Here is a 21,868-nt window from a genome sequence, read left to right as displayed (position 1 = left end):
TACCTGGAATAAAATCATTTCCCTCTGTATGGCATAGGAGCCATTCAATAGCATCCAAGTTTAGGAGGATGTCTATTTCCTGTCACAGGAGATGCTCATCTTTTAAGGTATGCAGTGACTTGTCATTTTTTTCTGCAAACAGCTTCAATCCATCGAAAGGAAGGTCCCTCAACTGTATTTTGGACTTCCCTCAGAAACCCTGAGAGCTGAAGCCAGGAGGGCCTCCTCATGACTGCCATGGAGATAGAAAGAGCAGCTGTACCAGTGGTGTCCAGGGAGGCCTGCAGAGTTGTTCTTGCCAGCGGCTGACCCTCAGCAATGATTGCCTAAAATCGTTTCCTCTACTCTATTGGAAGATGCTCAGTAGTTAGTATGGCTCAATAGTTAGTATGGCTTTATTTCACCATGAGAGCTTGGTAGTTGGTGAACCTAAATTGTAGAGATGTGGATGAATAGGACTCTCAGCCAAATAAGAATAAGTCAAGTCGCTGTAGATCTCTGTCATAAGGTGATGAGTTAGCATAGTGCTGTCTTCCACATTCTTTCACAGTGTCCACCACAAGGGAGTTGGGTGATGGATACAAAAATAAAAATTCTGAGTCCTTACAGAGAACGTAATTTTTTTTTGTCCATCCTGTTACAAGTAAGTGGTATTGTGGCCAGGGTTCGCCAAATTATTTTTGCATCGTCTAGCAGGGCGTCATTAATCAGTACATGATGTGGGCCGATGATGTAGTGTGCAGAATGTCTAGCAGCTTATGCTGTGACTCCTTAACCTCCTCAAGTGGAATTTCCAAGGAGTTCTCTTTCCTTTTAATAAGGTCCTGGAATGGTTTAAAAATCACCAACCAGTGATGGTGGAGAAGGCATGGCGGCTTCATCTGGACAGGAGGAAGATATGTTAGAATGGACAAGGAAATCACCCAAAAAGCTCACTTCCTGCTCCTCAGTGATCTCCTCCTGTGGATCAAGCATCCTAGAGAGCGATAGACAGAGAGAGAGAGAGGCAGGCTGGTGAGGATTGTCTTCTCTCTGGATGACAAAAACACTAGGGGCCCTGGCAAATTGCTGGCAATAAGCCATCCAGAGTTCCAGTATGACCAACGAGGTGGTGCATAGGGCGGGGGTGGAGGCAGCACCCAAGGGTGTCCATACCAACTGCATGGGGCATGTCTCTCACTGGGACATGCAGATTCCTTGGAGGTCTCAGGAAAGAAGTTTCCCTGATAATGGAAGGGAGAGCCCTGAATGGCAATGTGGGAGACTGATGAGAAGTGCCCATCTTCCTCCTCCTCGACACTTGGTAAAGGTGGAGCACTCAGACAGATAGATGGACACTCCAGTGTTACCAGGTGAATGTCTGGAGACTGAGAGGTGTTCAATACCAGCAATGGTTTGGTGCCAAAGAGAGGGGATTCAAATGTTTCTGTTAATGCCAGGTCTTGCAGGAATCAAAACGCTTGTGGTACTGGAGCAATGATTGATACCGATGAAGCAGGTTGGCAGAAGTAACTGTGGCAGAGGGAGCAGTCGGTACCAAAAGTCTTATGTGCTCTGATGAATAGTAGGTGATGGTCTGGTCTTCTGTGGTGCCAAAGTGCTGGGTATCTAGTAGACTCTGTTGGTACCAATTTAGAAGAGCTGGTCGTCTTCTCCCTCCACTCCAATCACCAGATGCTACCAATCTTCTGGAGCAGGAACACTTAGAGTCCTTGGGTTTACTGGTGTTCATGGTACCTGAGGAACCTACAGCCTTGTCAGTACCGAGTTGGAGACTGGTACGTGCCAAGGCAGGTGTCTGCAACAGAGACTGTTTCTTTGAGGTAGAGTCTCTACCTAGCGGGCTTGAAAACCACTTTCTAGAGTCTTTTTGAGAGGATTCCATAGATTTCTTTTTCAATGCTCTAGAGGAGTGCTGTGCCGAGGAGGTTGAAGTGGTCGACTTGTTGGGAGACCATTGTATGGGAGGGTCCCCTGGCCAGGGTCAGAAGCCAGTCAGAGTGAGCTCTCCATCATAAGGCGATGTAGCTTAAATCCTGCTTCTTTCTGGCTCTCGATTGTAATGCCAAGCAGAAGTTACACTTTTGGGGAACATGTGACTCCCCAATGCAACGGACACACCAGGAGTACCTGTCAGTGACTGGGATAGCCTCTTGGCACGAAAGGCAGTGTTTAGAACCGGGCATGTCCTTCCAGCATTTAAGTTCCTCTGAGGGGAGGGGAAAAAAAAAAAAAAACAGGCGAAAGGACAACTGGCCTTATCCTAAACAAATAAAAAAAATTACAAAAATTTACTTATTTTATAAAATTACTACAACTAGCACACACAAAGGAAACACTAAGAACTCCCACTAACTAGTAACATATGAGGAAAAAAATACAGCTGAGGTAAGCTCAACTCAGATGCTGCTAAGGCTCTGTTTCAGGCCAAGGCGATTGAGAAGGAGCTGAGGTCAGTTCACCCGCAGAGCTCTACGTAGCCACTGTGCCAGGCACAAGGCTACAGGGGGCACATGCGTGGGCCGGACAGACACTGCTATGTAAAATCTTTGATCTGACACACATGCACATCTACGGGGAGCACCAATAAGGGCACTACTTGAAGAAGAAAGATTTTTATTTCGGTTATCAAAGTACACATTTGTTGCTGTTTAAACAATTAAACATTGTCATTTAAAAAAAACAAAAAAAACAAATTTCCATGCCAATGTGCCTTATCTAGCATTCACAAGCCTCCCTTCTTTACTTAATTATCCTGTACTTACATGAAAATAACTTCAGAGTAAAAGACTGTAAAGCTAACGCAAAGAAAAGTTCAACAATTACATTTTAAATCCTAATATCAGTGAATAATGGAATTGTGCTTTCCTTGATTTAAAGTTATAGCATAATCAATCCATTTTAATATCAAATTTATCAGTTATGTATAAAGCATAAAAATAAAATAAATGCTAGGTGTTTCGCAACAAATTGAAGAGTGCAAATTTCACAATACAGTCAACTTTTTAATCACGGTAACAAAGACAGGAACTCAATGTTCTTCAGTAAACTCAGCTTCTTCATAAAACTATACACCATCAGAGTCTTAGTCCAGATCTTCAGCTAGTGTAAAATGGCATAGCTCCATATAAATCAATGGACCAGTACTGAATTACATGACCTGAGAATCTCATTTGTTTAAAAAGAAACCTCAGAGTGATATTTAGGAGTAGCCAAATTAGAGATGCGTGTCAATTATTTCAAGTCAAAATTCATCTGGCTTTGATTTTTCCTAATTTGTCTTTCACTTCCCCCTCTCCCCGCCCCCCCCCCCAAAAGGAGGAAGGTGAATACAATAAAACAAACTGAAGCAATTTTCACTGATGTTCACTACCTAAAACACTCATTTGAAATTCAGCACTCGGGAGAAAAAAAAAGTACCAAAACATTTGTTTTGTTGCTGCTGCTTTGCTTTTAATCTAAAAGTAAGAGGTAACATTCCTAACATATTCATTGTATTTTTTGAAAATGTGTGCAAAGAGCTTTATATGTAGTTTTGGAAAACAGAACCAAAATTACTATCTTTCTAAAACAAAACAAATGTTTAAATGTAATGTTTTTTGCTCCCCCTTGTTAAGCTGAACTGAGTTAGCTCAGCTCCACTCTCTAAACTTTTCAGTCGAGAAAGCTAGTGAAGGTTAACTTACGTGCCCCAGACTGAATTTTCATCAGCTCCTGAAGGTCAGTGGTGATTTTGGTGACCTGCTTGTGGAACTGTTGGACAGAATTTTTGAGGCCAGAAATGTCTTTGGAATGAGATGTCATGGTTCCATTCATCTGATTGATGCAGTTCCATAAGCTAGTGACATGCTTGTTCAGACCTTCTTTTATTCGCTGCAGGCTACCTGAGATGGAGTCCATTTTGCTGCAGACTTTTTCAACATGGGACAGTCTGCTATTCACATCCGAGACTCCCTCTTGGATATCATCGGTGTTCTCTTTACATTTCCTGAGGTCATTAAAGATTTGGTACTTTAGCTGTTCCATCCTCTCCTTCACCTCATTACAGCAATTATTTGGGTGAGAGGTTTGACTCACAACTGTTCTTCGTATTTCATCTATTTTTCTGAATACACCTCGCTGGATCTTTTCACATGTAGAATTGACACCCAGAAGTTGCTCCTTGCAGCTGCTCAAGCCAACCTGAAGATTTTTCACATCTTTATCGATGATGTTTAGACCATACCAAATTCTACGAAGATCCTTCTGGATGTTCTGTTGGTTGCTCTTAGTAAAGTTAAATTTCTCATTAAGGGAACCATTTAAAGACTTCAAAAGAGCAGAGTTGTCTTCTACTTTCAAAAGCAAGTATTCATATTTGTTGCTACCATTTTCTATGCTTTTCTGAAGCTCTTCCATATCTAGGGGTGCAGATTGGCATTTCTGCCAGCAAAGGTGTTCAATGGCTTGCAGTTTGTTCCTCAGGAGATTCATCTCAGTTGTAAGCTGCTCATTTCCAGATCCTGGGTCACTGTGCAAGACTGATCCTGAACTAATTGATAGTCCATCTGAGGCTGTGGCATTGGCAATTTCTAAAATAGCGCCACCCAGCCTGTCTTCCAGTGCCTGTAGTTTTTGATCAAGCAAGTCTCTGACTTCATCCACTTCAGCAGCTATAGCACCTCGGAGAGTTTCCTCAATGTAAAAACAATGTTCTTCAGCATTCCTCTCTGTAACATTAATTCTAGCGTCTAGCTCCTCCCATCTTGGGCCAAAGATGTCTTCTAGATTTGGAGTGGACATGTGAATGATTTCATTATCTATTCTGGCATTTAAGATTCTGTGTGCTTCCACAACTCTGTCAAGTTTTTCATCCAAATTCTTTATCTGTTGACCAAAGTCATCACTGTGGCTGGTCTTGCAGCAATCTGACTGGTTTGAAGGAGCCTGGATCTGAGTTCTGAGCTCATTTATTTCTTTCCTTAGGCCATTTTCTTTTTCTTCTACAAGTTGTATTATTTCTGAACAGCTGGTTTCATGGTCATCACATTGTTGCTGGATATCCATTAGTTTGTATTCACATGAGTTTTTCAGATCTGCCATTTTCTTCTCCAATCCTTCCAGCATTTCTTGTCTCAGGACCTCAATTTTAGAATCTAGATATTCCTGATATAAATCACCACTCGGTATTGTTATTGTAGGTCCTCGTACTGCTTCCTGCAGTTGTTTTAATTGCCCTTCATAGCTTTTCACTTTCCCATTCAGTTCTTCCAGCTTGTCATTTTTTGTCTTCAAGGTATTTTTGACCTCAGCTAGTTCAGACTTTATGTCTTCCATTCCAAAATCAGTAAAAGGCTCTTTCTGGTCTTTATTGCCAAGGATTCCAGGCAGATGAATACTGTCTGTTTCACCACCCAGGACACTATCAGGCCCTGGGTGATCATGAAGGTTGTTCAGCCACGAGACCAACATTTTACTGGCATCTTCTTGGACAGTAAGTTTCAGGTTTTCATTCACACCTGCTAAGGAGGATTGAAGATCAAGCACTGTTCGCGTAAGTCGAAACAATTCATCCTCAAGGAACTGAATTTTCTTCCCAGGTGATTCCCAGGGCATTTCTGTTGGTTCTGAGTCTGTTTTAAAGACATAATGGAAACAAAATTTGGATGCAAGTATGTCTAAACAACAACAGTTTAGAACAACTGGAGATCAATTTTAATTTCTTTAGGTCAAGTTAAAAGCATATTAATGCTTTATAAATATTATATAGGTTGGTGTCATCTTTTCTATTCTCAGTCCTTGTTGTCGGTGGTTTATAATTCAGCCGTTATCAGTTCATTCCAAGGTAAAGGACTGAAATCTTTAGTGTTTTGGCTGCATCCTGCACTAGAGATCAAAGAGATCCTTACGCCTGTCCCTTCTTTGTAGACCCATGATATCTAGCCGCTAGTATACATATTAAGTAGCTATATTTACCTAGAGTTTACATGAATGATTATTTTAGAGCCATTATATCTCTCATAACAATAATTAATACTGGTCACATTATAAGCAGAAAACAACTTTACATTTTTCTGCTCCTGAATTATTTGTGAATAGGCATTAATTTCAGTGGGACCACTCGTGCTTACAGTTAAGGTTTGTTCTTAAATATCTTGTTGAACCAAGGTCTAAGCACATTTATATGATGGAGTAACGCAGATTCCAAGGTTATAACCCTTGTTTTAAAAATTCCAAGTTATTTAATATACATTTTAAAAGTCCATAAGGAATGTGTGTTTTCTACAAGCAAAAACTAGAAAAGAGAAAAGGAAATTCTCACGCACAAAGAAAATTATTAGATCATAACACTGAATTTATTTTCTTTTGTCATACAAAGGTAAAAATTTAGTCTTATAGTTGAAATTCAGTTATTAACTAATAACTGCATTTCAATTGCAAGGTAATATATGGTCAAGATATAGTGGGCAACCTTATATATAACCTATATGCACAATGAACTCATATAAATTGAATTTTCAGCCTGATCATTAATTTTTGGATTTAGTCATTCAAGTCAGGTCCTTGATGTAATTTTTGTATACATAAATACAATATATACATACACAGATTTGTGTGTATATATATGAATATAGACATACAAACTGTATATATAGTGTAATAGAGAGACAAGGTGGATGAGGGAATATCTTTTATTGGACCAATTTCTGTTGGTGAAAGAAACGAGCTTTTAAGTTACACAGAGCTCTTGCTCAGGTATGGGAAAGGTACTCAGAGTGTCATAGCTAAATACAAGGTGGAACAGATTGTTTAGCGTAAGTTAGAATATCTATTAAGGGACCATTCAAGTTGAAGTAGTCCATTAACACCTCTGCAGTCATAGGATAAAAGGGGAGGGGCATTGGGGTTACGAATTCTTGTAATAAGCCATAAATTTAATGTCTTTATCAGAACCATGATTTTTAGGCCTGGTCTACATTACAGATTTTGGTAGACGTAAACTACCTTGCCTTGACTAACTGAGAAAGTGTCTTCCCTTAAATTTGGCTCTTGCAGAGTGATGTGGTGTTTCTGTTTTGTGTGTGAAAAATGATAAGACAGAAACACCGTATCATCCGTGGTGAAGACTTTTCACAAAACCATTACTCCATATCTGAGTGTGTACTCACCTACTAAGGAAACCTGCATGAACACCTTCGAAAGACAAGCCTGAGAGCTTACATTCATAATTTTAAAAAAAACAAGGAGTACTTGTGGCACCTTAGAGACTAACAAATAAATTTTGTTAGTACTCCTCGTTTTCTTTTGCTGATACAGACTAACACGGCTACCACTCTGAAACCCGATTCCTAACTTTGCTCGACACCAGGGCCAGGTCTATAGAATTATGTCGACCTAATTTACGTGAGCATACAGTCACTGCAGTTATTAAATCACTTGTGTGTGTAGACACTTGACTTCTTTTGTCAGCAGTGCGCAGCCTCACGAGTGCTTGTATCAATTTTATTGTCAGTGTGGGATGGCTCCTAGAAGCCAGTAAGAGTCGACGTAAGCAATGCAGTGTCTACACTGACACTGCATTGACTTAATTACATCGACCATGACTAGGGTGACCAGAAAGCAAATGTGAAAAATCGGGATGGAGGTGGGGGGATAATAGAAGACTATATAAGAAAAAGACCCAAAAATCGGGACTGTCCCTATAAAATTGGGACATCTGGTCATCTTAACCATGACTCTATGCCACTTGGGGAGGTGATGTTACTAAATCGACGCAGAGAGGCACTTATATCGGCAAAAGCCAAATTTAAGGGAAGACATTTCCACAGCTGGGTCGGCGCAAGGCAGCCTACGTCAACCTAATCCCGTATCATAGACCAGGCCTAAAAAATCATGGTTTTGATAAAGACAATGAATTTATGGCTTATTACAAGAATCTGCAACCTACTAACTCCTCCCCCGCCCTTTTTTGTCCTCGGACTGCAAAGGTGTTAATGGGCCACTTCAACTTGAATGGTCCTTTAGAATATCTGTTAACTCCTTATTCTAAACAATCTCTTCCACCTTGTATTTAGTAGTGACGCTCTGAGTACCTTTTCTAGACCTGAGGAAGAGCTCTGTGTAGCTTGAAAGCTTGTCTCTTTCACCAGTAGAAGTTGGTCCAATAAAAGATACTACCTCAACTACTTTGTCTCTCTAATATCCTGGGACCAACATGGCTATAGGCATAACTGGTGTGCTAGTTATTTGAAATACATGCCACCATCTGTTGTCCTTTTTCACAAATAATCACTTACATTATCTAATCTATATTATTCTGTTGAAAATAGATTTATTTACTACTTAAAATCATAGCAATCTGTTCACTTCCAACCCAGTGTATGTAACAAATGCTAACAGAATTCTGAGTGTTGTACATATTAATTTCTGATAAATGTTGTAATAAATTCCTCCAGCAGAAGCCTTCTGTTTCATTGTCTTCTACTTAACCGAGACTAAAATCACAATCTTGTAGTAACTGAACTTCATTTACCCTCGCAGTGTTTTATGAAAACATCGTTTACTCTTACAGGTTTCATCTCAACAGTTGAGGTTTGCTATTTATCTGCCCTGTAGGATTAGTTAGTTATGTTTGGACTGCCCTTTTACAAGTAAAATGCTATGCAAGTATTATGCATTATTAGTATGTAATTTAAAATGATTATGTATTACTATTATCGCTTTTGGTTCTATAGCAGTGCTAATCAAACTCATCTTCCCTGCAACATTCTGGGGGGAAAAAGAAAAAAAAACCACTAAAAACCTTTAAACTGTATCACAAACAGGTTTACCACAAGGAATTTCCTGAACTATTACTGACCAGCATGGGTTTATGACCAGCCTTATAACCCAGTCATTCATCACCCCCAGGAAACACCCTGAATCAGTATTGTTATAGCTTTGCTATTTCCCCCCCGCCCCCACTATATGACATCTTGAATATTGTTTTTGAACCATTCAGTAGCCGTGTAACTGAAGCCACTTTTCTTTTGGTTCAAACGACAAAATACAAAACTAGACATGATCATGCATACCAAGAGTCAAACAAAAAGTTACCCAAGACTTTCTTCACACCAGTTCGTGGTGGTGGAGTGGGAAACAGGATAGTTCTTGGTTGTTCTGCTGGGCCTTCTCTGCAATCTGCACCTTTATAACCAGGACAACATCTCCACTCCAGTTCTGTTACTGTCTTATAAGCAATTGTATATCGAGGTCTGAAACTCATACGGTAGCTGCCAAAATAGAAAGAGAGTACTTAAAAGTAATCTATAATCATTCAGTCATTTATATCAGACCTAGATTCAAAAAGACAGTAATCAATGACGACTAATTAAATTAATAATACCTACCAAGATTTATTTTTCCTCTTAGAGAGAGCATAACACTCTAGTTATACATACACATGAACACCTACCCACTGTTGGTAAGAGTTAACAAACAGGATGTGCCGCCTGTATAAATCGGGTTTTCGCACTATGAACTGACCGATGTACAGGAGAATGGGAAGTTACTGAGAGCGTTGGTGACTACCAGTGTTAATATTGCACTACTGATTCAACAGTTTTCCTTCCCACTGAATGCTTTTTCTTACATCCTTAAACACAGAGTAGCTGCTGAATCAGAGCCAACCTGAATCTCAAAAAAAACTTTTGCTGCCTATTTTGTCTCATAAAAATACTATTTTTCTGCATTATGTTGACTTAAATTTTTTTTCAGCATCAGCATATGTGATATAGTGACCACAGGTGCCGACTCTGTGGGTGCTCTGGGGTGCCACAGCAGCTCCCCCCCACCCCCCGCTCACCTCCACCTCCTCCCCTGAGTGGGCCTATGCATCCTGCTTCTCCCCCCTCCCTCCCAGTGCTTGCGCCAAAAAACAGCTGTTTCGCATGGTAAGCCTGGGAGGGAGGGGGAATGTGGTGTGCTTGGGGAAGAAGTGGGGCCAGGGTGGGGATTTGGGGAGGGATCCAATGGGGCAGGGAGGGGGCAGAGTCGGCGCAGGGCCGGGGGAGGCGCGAGCCCCCACCAGCACCAACAAAAGTTAGCGTCTGTGATAGTGACCATTGTCAGAATTAGGAAAGAGGTTCCATTCACTGAGAGTGGCTTAAGAACAAAAAAATTTGGAGGTGGGCACAGAATAGGGATATGAAGGACATAGTTAGAAGAAAGGCTTGGAATGATCAGGGGAGGGGGAAAAAGGAGATTAGAGTAGAGAAGTAGGAAGGAGTTAGGTTTGTCTTCAAGATCTCTACACCTTAAGTAAGTGTGCACAGGCAGGGTGCCAGGAGAGACTGATATCTGTTCTCAAAGTGGCTGAAGTTTGAAAGCTGCAACTTGGCCTAGAAAGATTACTCATTCAGAAGCACTGCTGGGCCTTGTTTTTAGTGATTATTAGTTTTATTGGGCCATCTTATGAGCATTTGAAAATCACATACTGAGCGTGTACAGTAGAGTTTTTTCCCCTAAGTTCATTAAATGCACACTTAAGAAAAGATGTGGGATGTGTATGTCAGTAGTTACCTGCATTATGAAGCCCTTCATCTCCCACAGTGCTCCAAAACCAGCCCTGATAATTTTCACACAATGTGGCTAGATTCTGGTGCCTTTGGTGGTAATGTCCAGGTGTTGTTTAGCCAAATAGTTCAAGATTAGGGAATTACCATGTTCTATGAACATTACTTTGTAAGACAGCAGAGCTTTGAAACCCTAGAGAATGACAGGTTTCAGAGAAGCAGCCATGTTAGTCCGCATCCGCAAAAAGAACAGGAGTACTTGTGGCACTTTAGAGACTAATAAATTTATTAGAGCATAAGCTTTCTTGGGCTACAGCCCACTTCATCGGATGCATAGAATGGAACATATAGTACAAAGATATTTTTTATATATATATATATATATACACACACATATATATACACACACATATATATACACACACATATATATACAGAGAAGGTGGAAGTTATATACACATACAAACTGTAAGAGGCTAATTAATTAAGATGAGCTATTATCAGCAGGATTATCACTACAAAAGTTTTTTTTTCCTCCATGCTGTTCCATATATGTTCCATTCTATGCATCCGATGAAGTGCGCTGTAGCCCAAGAAAGCTTATGCTCTAATAAATTTGTTATACTCCTGTTCTTTTTCCTAGAGAATGAAACACCTTATTTTTATAGTTTTTAATTACCCCCTTTCCCACCAGCTCTTTTCTTTTTAGAAAAATCCAGAAAAAATAAATTTAATTAAATGCAAAAAACTATATATAAATATTTTAAGTTTCCATGGTTAAGCACTTGTAAGTCAGTAAGTTACAAATTTGGAACGTTAACCTTAATTTTGCACCCTCTGTTTATGTATTACAACAATCTTTAATCAGATGATCACCAACTATTTCTAAATATCAAGTTTCTTCCCTCTACATGATACATGTGGCATCTTGCAATTTTTTTCATACTACATTGACAGACATCAGACCATTTTCTCCTTATGGATATATGCTGAAGCAAGACAACACACACACACACACACACACATCTCATTTCAGAGTAAGAGACAATGAAAAAAACAAAACAAAACAGGGACTATTTTCTTTAACTGTGTCTCCATAAATTATTACACTTAGAATAAAAAGTAATGTGAACAAATACAATGTTACCTATTTGCTTGAAATAATGCCTTCACTGTTGATAAAATTAGTATCCTGTTGCTATCCTTTATACTGTATAGTGTTTGGTTTGCTTTTTCATGTCTCAGATTTGTTTGTCTGATTGTGAGTTCTGGTGATAGGCTAATGAAAACACACACACACACTCCACAACTTTGATGTCACTGGAATAGTAATGCAGTAGAAAGGAAGACAGGATAATGACATAGTACTCAATGGGAGTTTTGCCATTGACTTCAGGAACATATGGATACAGGCAACACACTGCAGATTGAGCACCACAGACAGTCACAAAACTTGAACTATATATGAATGACTGTATTAAATTAATCATTTTCTAACATTAAATTGGGAAGAGTGTTATTGTTTAAATGAGACAAATCAACCACCAGACTAAAAAGTTTAAATCCTGCTGTGTTTGGGAAACAATTCCTAACACAAATGAATTAAATATTATTTTAACTGTTACTCTTGCTGACTTCTTGCCACATGCAAAAACAGTTGCTTTAGTAATTAGACATATTTTAGCCAACGTCTTCTATTCAGTAAAAATGTGTCTTTATCACAATTATAACATAACGTCCTACATCCCTTATCCATTTACTGTCCCTCTCTGATTTAGTATGAGGCTCAGAAAAGTCAGGGGGAAAAATGACTATTAAGAATCCTTTTCTCTTCTAATCAAGTTGCTTTCCACATTCCCCTATAATATATTCTAACCTTTGCATCAATCTTAGGTCTAAAGAAAGAGAATGTTTTTCTGCATTACTTTCATTGCAATCTCTAGTTTGAGAAAGAAAGAATTATTGGACTGTGAAGACAACTGTGTACTTTCTTCAACTTATATTTTTAGGCAGCCTAATTAAAATATTTTTTTAAAAGATCACTTTCTGGAGTCTCTGATCCTTGTGGTTATTTTATCTCAAATGCAGAAGTCCACAGGATATCTCATCTGCTACTCAGCTAATGTTAACAAAATAATAATCAGAGTCAGTGTATCATGGTTTCAAATTCTGACCTACGGCACACTCATTCAGACTGTTTCCACTAAATTTTACATTCATGAAAATATAAACTCAGAACTGTAGGTTGCACACAAGTTTATCGTTTCTGTTATGATTTCCATCGACAGATCTAACAAATCCTGTTTGTAACTGCAAAGTACAGATGTCCTAGGTCAAATTCCTAAACATTAAATAGATTAATGTAGTGGAAAGTGGAACAATGAAAAAAACAACATCCTGGCCACCCACGACTTTCCTGTTCATCTTTTCTTGTTTATAACATTAAATCACTTATATTCTATATGTAAATTTTGTTAAGGTGCTTTTACTTTGACCTACTTGCTGGAGACAGTGGAGTGACTGAGGATTAATTAGATATTTCAGTGGTTTGAGGGTCATTACAATCTCTCTCAGAAATAGCATCTAACTGGAATACAAACTTTGAACTCATAGGTCAATTTTGGTATGAAGGAGATGGCAATAGATACTCTCTGATTTCCATGAAATGTTTAACTACTCTAAGCTTGGTGTGTGTTCCATTCCATCCCTGTGGGGCCAAACTCCTTTTTGAAAATTAAGATATTTTGTTAATCTGCTCCAAATACAATTAGCTAGGAGTTTGTAATAAAGTTTTAAAAGAACAGGTTTAAAGGAATGTAAGAAAAGAACTCAGACATAGAATTTCATCTCACTTTACTCTGAAAAACTGTGTAAATGAATTTTTTTTTGAAGCAGTCACTTTTGCAATTCATAACACAACTATTGCCCTTTACCCTGTGCACACTTTCCCTGTGACCTCCTTCAGAGCTAAACAAGAAGAGATCATCTAAAAAAATATTCAGGTAAAAATAAATCATGACAAAAAACACATAAGTATAAAAGAGGAGTGAAACAAAAATTAAAGCCAATCAGGACAAATCTTATTCATACAGACAATTTACATATGATTTTACTACTCTATGTATCCTGCTAAATAAAATTAAAAAAAAAAAGAGTGATTACAGTATGCTTACCATTACTTGATACACATATGGTATTTATGTGAAAATACAACACAGAATATGCCATCAATTCCATTTTTTTATTTTAACATTTAAAATGTATTTTAAAATACTTCCAATAATTTAATACAAAAATAAGTCTAAAATATTGGGCTGTCCCTCCTATTCTGATTTGACAGTTTAAAAAAACCCCACATGGTAGGTCCCATGAATCAAGAAATCCCTCACCAACCCTATTCCTTGTGAATTCTTGCAAATTTGATAGCCCATACACAGCATACAGCTTACTCAGACCCACTGGCTCTGATTTGAGTTTCAGCTTTACCACATCAGGTTCAAACTCACCTAAATCTTAAAACTCCATGGAGCAAGAATTAAAATACGTGAAAAGCCATAGAAAGAACAACCTACAAGTTCTACACTGCTATAATCTTCAAGAGAACTACAGGCATACAAACTGGTGTGCCTTAGCATTTAAATTGGGATTTACGGAGCCACTCAGCCAAGCAGTCCCATCAACATCAGTGTGTCTAGTCATGAGTAAGGCAAACAGGATTTTACCTTAATGGCTTTCCACCATGTTCCCAGCTACAATAAGGTTAATTTCTTAACTGCTGTAGCATTTCGACTACTGATGTATTCCACCATGTTAAAATTGCTAACAATAAGTAGTACATGACCACTCTCACACTGTGGATGTGTTTCTAGGTGATAATTAACAACATGCACCTAGTCTATACATCCAGTTAGTGATTTTCCCATAGTCATTTTCTGATTTTCATAATCAAAAGTCTAAGATGTCATTATGGACCAATGCCAATGAGGATCTGTAACTAGTGGAGACAAAAGTCTCCATTATGCAATTGGGGCTGCACAGATAGATCCTTGGGCCCACAGAGAGTCTCATATGGGACTTTGGGTGGGCACAATGGTCCACTCTCACAGACCCAATTGTACAATTGAGGCCTAAATGTTTAGTACAGAGCACAAATACTTTCAGGTCAATGCTACCGGTCTCAATATAAATCCTTTATTATGAACAGAACTATGTACAGACATGAGGTAACAAAACTTCCTACTATGCTATGTAGCTCAGCCTGTGATTGCTCTGTCCTGGGCTTCCCTGTTTCTGTCCCAGAAGAATGGAAGTGTGTCACAGGAAACCAAAGACTACATGAAGAATGTACAGGAAGCGTGGCATCTCTACATTTCATGGAAGACTTACTCTATAGCACAACCACTTAAAGATTTTTTTTATTTAACAGTGAACATATTCTAACAATGAATTGTGAGGTTGCATATTTTAATAGCACACTTGGATTAAGTGTTAAAATGCCATACAGTAATACCACCAATTTAAAGCCAAGCCACCCCTTCATGTTGGATTTTCATATCACAAAGTGAACAAAAGTCTCTCTTTTCTGCCGGTTTGAGTGTAAGTTTGAAGACAACATAGTACCCCAATACTGGTGGGTGAGTGGGGAGGATATAGACAGAATTATGTGCATGGGCTTCTCATGTCTTGTATACTCTTGGCCAACGCACAGCCCATATATCCAGATCGTGGCCAATATGTGGCCTGCAAGATACGGGTAAGGGAATCTTGAACCCCAGCCTTCAGAGCGTGTTCTGTAGCTTTGTCCTGGCCTCCCCTTGCAATTCTACACCCAAGATTTCACAACAGTTTCAGAGGTCCACCAAGGCCTTTGGAAAATTCATGTTCCATCTTACTACTTGTTAGTACCGGAATGTGGTGAAAATATTGTAACATATAGATTAAATTATCATTCCATTGACGTGACTTTCTGTAAGTGATTATAAAAAAAAAAAAACAGTTACATAGCTGTTCAGTAACTATTGTTCAAGCTGTGTTGCACATGTCCATTTCAGTTTAGGTTTGTGTGCACCAGTGCACTGAAGACAGAAAACTTTCATAGAATCACAGAATAACAGGGTTGGAAGGGACCTCAGGAGGTCATCTAGTCCAACCCCCTGCTCAAAGCAGGACCGATCCCCAATTAAATCATCCCAGCCAGGGCTTTGTCAAGCCTGACCTTAAAAACTTCTAAGGAAGGAGATTCTACCACTTCCCTAGGTAACACATTCCAGTGTTTCACCACCCTCATAGTGAAAAAGTTTTTCCTAATATCCAACCTAAATCTCCCCCACTGCAACTTTAGACCATTACTCCTTGTTCTGTTATCTGCTACCACTGAGAAGTCTAGATCCACCCTCTTTGGAACCCCCTTTCAGATAGTTGAAAGCAGCTATCAAATCCCCCCTCATTCTTCTCTTCCGTAGACTAAACATTCCCAGTTCCCTCAGCCTCTCCTCATAACTCATGTGTTCCAGTCCCCTAATCATTTTTGTTGCCCTCCGCTGGACTCTTTCCAATTTTTCCACATCCTTCTTGTAGTGTGGGGCCCAAAACTGGACACACTACTCCAGATGAGGCCTCACCAGTGTCGAATAGAGGGGAACGATCACGTCCCTCGATCTGCTGGCAATGCCCCTACCAATGCCCCAAAATGTCATTGGCCTTCTTGGCAACAAGGGCACACTGTTGACTCATATCCAGCTTCTCGTCCACTGTAACCCCTAGGTCCTTTTCTGCAGAACTGCTGCCGAGCCATTCGGTCCCTAGTCTGTAGCGGTGCATTGGATTCTTCCGTCCTTAGTGCGGGACTCTGCACTTGTCCTTGTTGAACTTCATCAGATTTCTTTTGGCCCAATCCTCCAATTTGTCTAGGTCCCTCTGTATCCTATCCCTACCCTCCAGCGTATCTACCTCTCCTGCCAGTTTAGTGTCGTTTGCAAACTTGTTGAGGGTGCAATCCACACCATCCTCCAGATCATTTATGAAAATATTGAACAAAACCGGCCCCAGGACTGACCCCTGGGGCATTCCACTTGATACCAGCTGCCAACTAGACATGGAGCCATTGATCACTACCCGTTGAGCCCGACAATCTAGCCAGCTTTCTATCCACCTTATAGTCCATTCATCCAGTCCATACTTCTTTAACTTGCTGACAAGAATACTGTGGGTGACCGTGTCAAAAGCTTTGCTAAAGTCAAGGAACACCACATTCACTGCTTTCCCTTCATCCACAGAGCCAGTTATCTCATCACAGAAGACAATTAGATTAGTCAGGCATGACTTGCCCTTGGTGAATCCATGCAGACTGTTCCTGATCACTTTCCTCTCCTCTAAGCGCTTCAGAATTGATTCCTTGAGGACCTGCTCCATGATTTTTCCAGGGACTGAGGTGAGGCTGACTGACCTGTAGTTCCCAGGATTCTCCTCCTTCCCTTTTTTAAACATGGGTACTACATTAGCCTTTTTCCAGTCGTCCGGGACCTCCCCCGATCGCCATGAGTTTTCAAAGAGTTTTCCCCATAGCTGCTCTCGCCAGGGCAGCTCATGCACCCCCTGCAACCTTGTGCTGCCAGGTCAGGTATAAAGGGTGGAGCCGCCCTACACACACTCACCCCCTGCCAAGTTCCTTCACTCTGGAAGCTATGTTTGCTGTAACTGCAATGTAGAGAGGAAGGGGGTTGGGTCATGGAACCAACATATGCAACACATCTTTAACAACAACAGTTACTGAACAGGCATGTAACCATTTTTTCTTCAATTGCTTGCAAATGAATCAGAATCTGCAGGGATAATCCTCTTCAGCTGTTGGGTACCAGTGCCAGCAGAGAGAGTGATATCAGACAGAGAACAGTGCTTATGTAGGGACTTAGTAAAGCGGTGTTGAGGAGATGATCTGGAGTCCCGAAGACCTCCCCCCCCATGACTTCCGGCAAGGCCACTGCTGTATTTGATACGGTACCAGAGTCAAACCCCAGTGCAACCTATCTAGATATGCTTCTGTAAGAGTCACTGTGCTGGAGCCTTGACCTGTGCCATGAAGAACAAGGAGACAGTTGATATCTCCTGTAATGAGATCTCGATATGTAGGATCTAACATCTATATCCAAAGAAAAGTCAACACTGAAAGGCCAAGGGGGCACAGTATAGGGCAAAGTAGCCAGGGACCTGGACTAGCACTCGGAGGATGATAGTGGAAAAATTATCCAAGGCTTCTCTGCTGAAGGGACTGTGCACTTGCACTGTTGCATCACAGAGTCCAGACCCTGAGGGTACCAACAAAAGCTCAGTTCCCAAAGTATCAGATGTACAGGTGCCAAGCAAGGTCCCAGTACCAGTACCTGCACGGAAGGAATAATCGGTACCCGGATCTCATCCTGTAACAGGTGAGTTCAGCACTGACCAAAGACCCCTGTCCATGGCGTACACCTCAGGCTTCGTCGATACAGATATAGCAGTGTGTATTGCAGAGGAAGTTAATGCTGTTGAAGATCCCAGCAATGGAGTTGGTCTACATGGTACCAAATGAGGATCCAGAGTCAATGACTGTACATTGCTAGAATGCAGTGCCCGGGAGCTCCTACCAGAAGTCTTCTTCTTGTGAGAATCTGTAGGGAATCTAGCTCTCAAAAAGAAGTGGCTTTCTTCTGGCTAGAAATGGTTGCAATCAAATGGGGGTGCAAACCTGCTTCCATCAGGATGAAAGGCAAACTTCCCTCAACTACTTAGTCCTAGTCTTAAATCCCCTACAAATAGGGGATTTATGCATCAAAGTGACCTTCTGCCAAACACTTTAAACAGCAAGGGTGAGGACTGCCGACTGGCATGGACATGTTAGAGCCAGAACAGTGCTTAAATCTCAAGGATTTAGGTACACCGAAGTATCCAAAATCTCAAAGAAAACACTATAAAATCAAGGAAATGTTTTAGAAACAAAAACCAAGTACCACTAACAATAACTACTGCTAATTAAAAACTATTTACAATAAATTATTTCTAGAAAGTTTTCTAGAGGGACAAAGGGAAGAGAATGTGAGAAGTTCACACATTCCCCAACTATCAACCACAGCCAGTGAGAAGAAACTGGGGGGGGGGGAAGAGGGGGGCTCAGAGCAGCCACCCCTTAATACCTTCAGCTGGCAGCATTAGGAGAGTTCATGTACAGTACTGCAACAAATGGTAGGGGATACCTTGGATTCACTGAAGTAAATGAAAGTTTTCCACTGATTTTAATGGAGTCAAGATTTCACCCAGACAAGATGCTTTATGATACAACTCACTACCATTCTACAGTGTTTGTAGTTTGATTTGAGAAAAATATAAAGTGTCTTAATAAAGTAGGCGTTTATTCCAAAAGCATTTACTACAAGTGGTTTAAATTCTTTTGTGAATTCCTAGGATGGCTGGATTTAGGGTTTTGGGGCCCTCAATGTTATTTCTGGGGACTTCCATCACTTTAAGCTCTCCTCACCTTCTCAAATTCCCAAAGAATTGGTTCTTGTGGGTCTCAGAATCCAGCTCAATTCTTAGGTTTTTTATTCTTAAAAACTTTTAATTCTGAAAACTAAAAAGACAACAACTTTTGATTGTTCTATATGCTGGTAAATAATTGTGTGCATATAATCCAAATATTTCAAAAACAGAAAAATATTTTTTGGGGCAGGAACACAGATTAACTTGCTGAAGGCATAAATGTGAAGGGAGAGAGAGCTGTAAGTTAGGAGTAAATCTAGACTACACTGAGAGTTAAAATGCCATTAACAAAGAAAAATAGCCAAATGAACATTATTTTTAAATTATCAGTTTCTTGGTCTGACATTAAGAAAAAAAATTAAGGTTCTTTTTACTGAATGCACTAAAGAAATAATTCGCAAAAAGAAAAGGAGTACTTGTGGCACCTTAGAGACTAACACATTTATTTGAGCATAAGCTTTTGTGATCTGATGAAGTGAGCTGTAGCTCACGAAAGCTTATGCTCAAATAAATTTGTTAGTCTGTATCCGCAAAAAGAAAAGGAGTACTTGTGGCACCTTAGAGACTAACAAATGTATTTGAGCATAAGCTTTCGTGAGCTACAGCTCACTTCATCAGATCACAAAAGCTTATGCTCAAATAAATGTGTTAGTCTCTAAGGTGCCACAAGTCCTCCTTTTCTTTTTGCAGATACAGACTAACACGGCTGCTACTCTAAAGAAAGAATTGTCTGTTTATTGCTGGCACCGTTTACTGTATTACATTGCTATTTTTATTTCCAGTTGCTAACTTAATATATAAAAAGACAGAACACGTGCTGGGCGGGGAGGTGAGGAGGAAGGATAGGGAGTGACTTGCTGAATAAAACAATTTCCGTCTAGCAAGTGAGGACGGAAAATAAAAAATGGATGGCCATAAATCAGAATTAAGTGTGCCATTAATTTTACACACTTGATCATGCCAGCACTGGCAAAATCCTCCCAAACAAAATTCCAGTGCCTGAGTCTTACAGCTATGATCAGGCACTGCGATGAATACTGGCACAGCGAAACAAAAGGAAGAAAAAGGAAGCCAAAAAATAGTATTTAGGACTCAATCTTACAATGTTCACACATGCACAACTACCATTAAAATCAATGAAAGATGTGTGTACACAACTACTGCCCAGACTAGCTAAGTCTTGAACAAACACCTGTTGGCCAAACGATTCGATCAACACTTATGGTGACTTGGCAGGAACCGGTTTAAACGTAGCACATCTGCACCGTAGGGGCCTGTTTACACTTAAAAGGCTGCCGTGGTGCAGCTGCACTACTCTGAAGGCAGCACCGCCGCCAGCAGCAGTGCAGCGCAGAAGTAAGGGTAGCAGCACCACACGTCTTCTACAATAACCTTGTAGGCCCCCGCCACGACTCCTTTTTGGGCAGGACCCCTCCAATTACAACACCATGAAGTTTCAGATTTAAGTAGCTGAAATAATGAAATTTACAATTTTTTAAATCCTATGACCATGAAATTGACCAAAATGGACTGTGAATTTGGTAGGGCCCTACTCACTGCTAACTAGCACAAATGAGAGCAGCCTCTGAACACTCTAAACTGTGCTGGGGCAGGACAGAGAATCCCACTCACTATAGCCCCACTCCTGTATGCCACTCTGCAACACTGAGCAGAAGCTGGGTGCAGCCGAGACTCTAGCCTGATATCACTTCAGGATGTTTGTTTCTCTTGTAAGGGACAGGTGGATTATGGGGCACTGTTAGAAGAGAAAAACATTTAATTATTCTCAATACCACACCCTTAAATTCCACTTTTAGTTACAGAATCCATTGTATTTAAAACATCCAGAAGAAACCTAAATACTTCTAATAAGAAAACAGAAAAAAGGTCTGTATTTTAAAAAGGGTTTGGGAAAATGCTGGTAAATGAACATTGAATTGTAATTAGAGCTGTCGATTAATCGCAGTTAACTCATGTGATTAACTCAAAAAAATGAATCGCAATTAATCATAGTTTTAACCGCACTGTTAAACCATAGAATACCAATTGAAATTTATTAAATATTTTTGGATGTTTTTCTACATTTTCAAATATATTGATTCAATTACAACACAGAATACAAAGTGTACTTTATATTAATTTTGATTACAAATATTTGCACTGTAAAAACAAGAAATAGTTTTTTTTCAATTCACCTTATACTAGTACTCTAGTGCAATCTCTTTATTGTGAAAGTGCAACTTACAAATGTAGATTGTTTTGTTATGGAGTGCTGTTATGTAACAAAAATAATGTAAAACTTTAGAGTCTATAAGTCCACTCAGTCCTACTTCTTGTTCAGCCAATCACTAAGACAAACAAGTTTGTTTACATTTATGGGAGATAATGCTGCCGGCTTCTTATTTACATCACCTGAAAGTGAGAGCAGGCGTTCGCATCGCACTTTTGTAGCCAGCATTGCAAGATATTTACATGCCAGATATGCTAAACACTCATATGCCTCTTCATGCTTTGACCACCATTCCAGAGGACATGCTGCCATGCTGATGGTGCTTGTTAAAAAAAAATGCATTAATTAAATTCCTGCTCTGTTTTACCTGCATTCTGCCATATATTTCATGTTAAAGTGGTCTTGGATGATGACCCAGCACATGTTGTTTGTTTTAAGAACCCTTTCACTGCAGATTTGACAAAACACAAAGAAGGTACCAATGTGAGATTTCTAAAGACAGCTACAACACTTGACCCAAGGTTTATGAATTTGAAGTGCCTTCCAAATCTGAGAGGGACGAGGTGTGGAACATGCTTTCAGAGCAATACTCCAG

The 21,868-nt window shown here is 39.8% G+C and overlaps 2 protein-coding genes across 4 annotated transcripts in view; one reads left to right on the top strand and one right to left on the bottom strand.

Moving 5' to 3' along the window:
- Positions 1–21,868, top strand: part of LPIN2 (lipin 2) — a 127,492-nt gene that overhangs the window by 86,898 nt on the left and 18,726 nt on the right. The window contains exon 21 of one of the 2 annotated variants that reach the window (XM_073331472.1): positions 143–2,308. The exons of the other annotated variant lie outside the window; for it this stretch is intronic. Within the exon in view, the coding sequence (XP_073187573.1) occupies positions 143–210 (68 nt within the window). The 3' untranslated portion in view covers positions 211–2,308. Of the gene's footprint in view, positions 1–142; positions 2,309–21,868 lie in introns of those variants that run through there. 2 annotated transcript variants of the gene reach the window in all.
- The window catches only part of EMILIN2 (elastin microfibril interfacer 2), a 53,144-nt gene that overhangs the window by 21,731 nt on the left and 9,545 nt on the right, over positions 1–21,868 (bottom strand). For both annotated transcript variants that reach the window (XM_073331469.1, XM_073331470.1), the window contains exons 3-4: positions 9,076–9,251; positions 3,687–5,612 (exon numbers count right to left, since the gene is read on the bottom strand). In XM_073331469.1, coding sequence (XP_073187570.1) covers positions 3,687–5,612; positions 9,076–9,251 — 2,102 coding nt within the window. The remainder of the gene's footprint in view (positions 1–3,686; positions 5,613–9,075; positions 9,252–21,868) is intronic.

This window comes from Lepidochelys kempii, chromosome 2 (assembly GCF_965140265.1).
Source record: "Lepidochelys kempii isolate rLepKem1 chromosome 2, rLepKem1.hap2, whole genome shotgun sequence".
NCBI classification, from domain to species: domain Eukaryota; kingdom Metazoa; phylum Chordata; order Testudines; family Cheloniidae; genus Lepidochelys; species Lepidochelys kempii.
The sequence above is the reverse complement of the archived record's forward strand: the minus strand, read 5'-3'. Positions and strand labels throughout refer to the sequence as shown.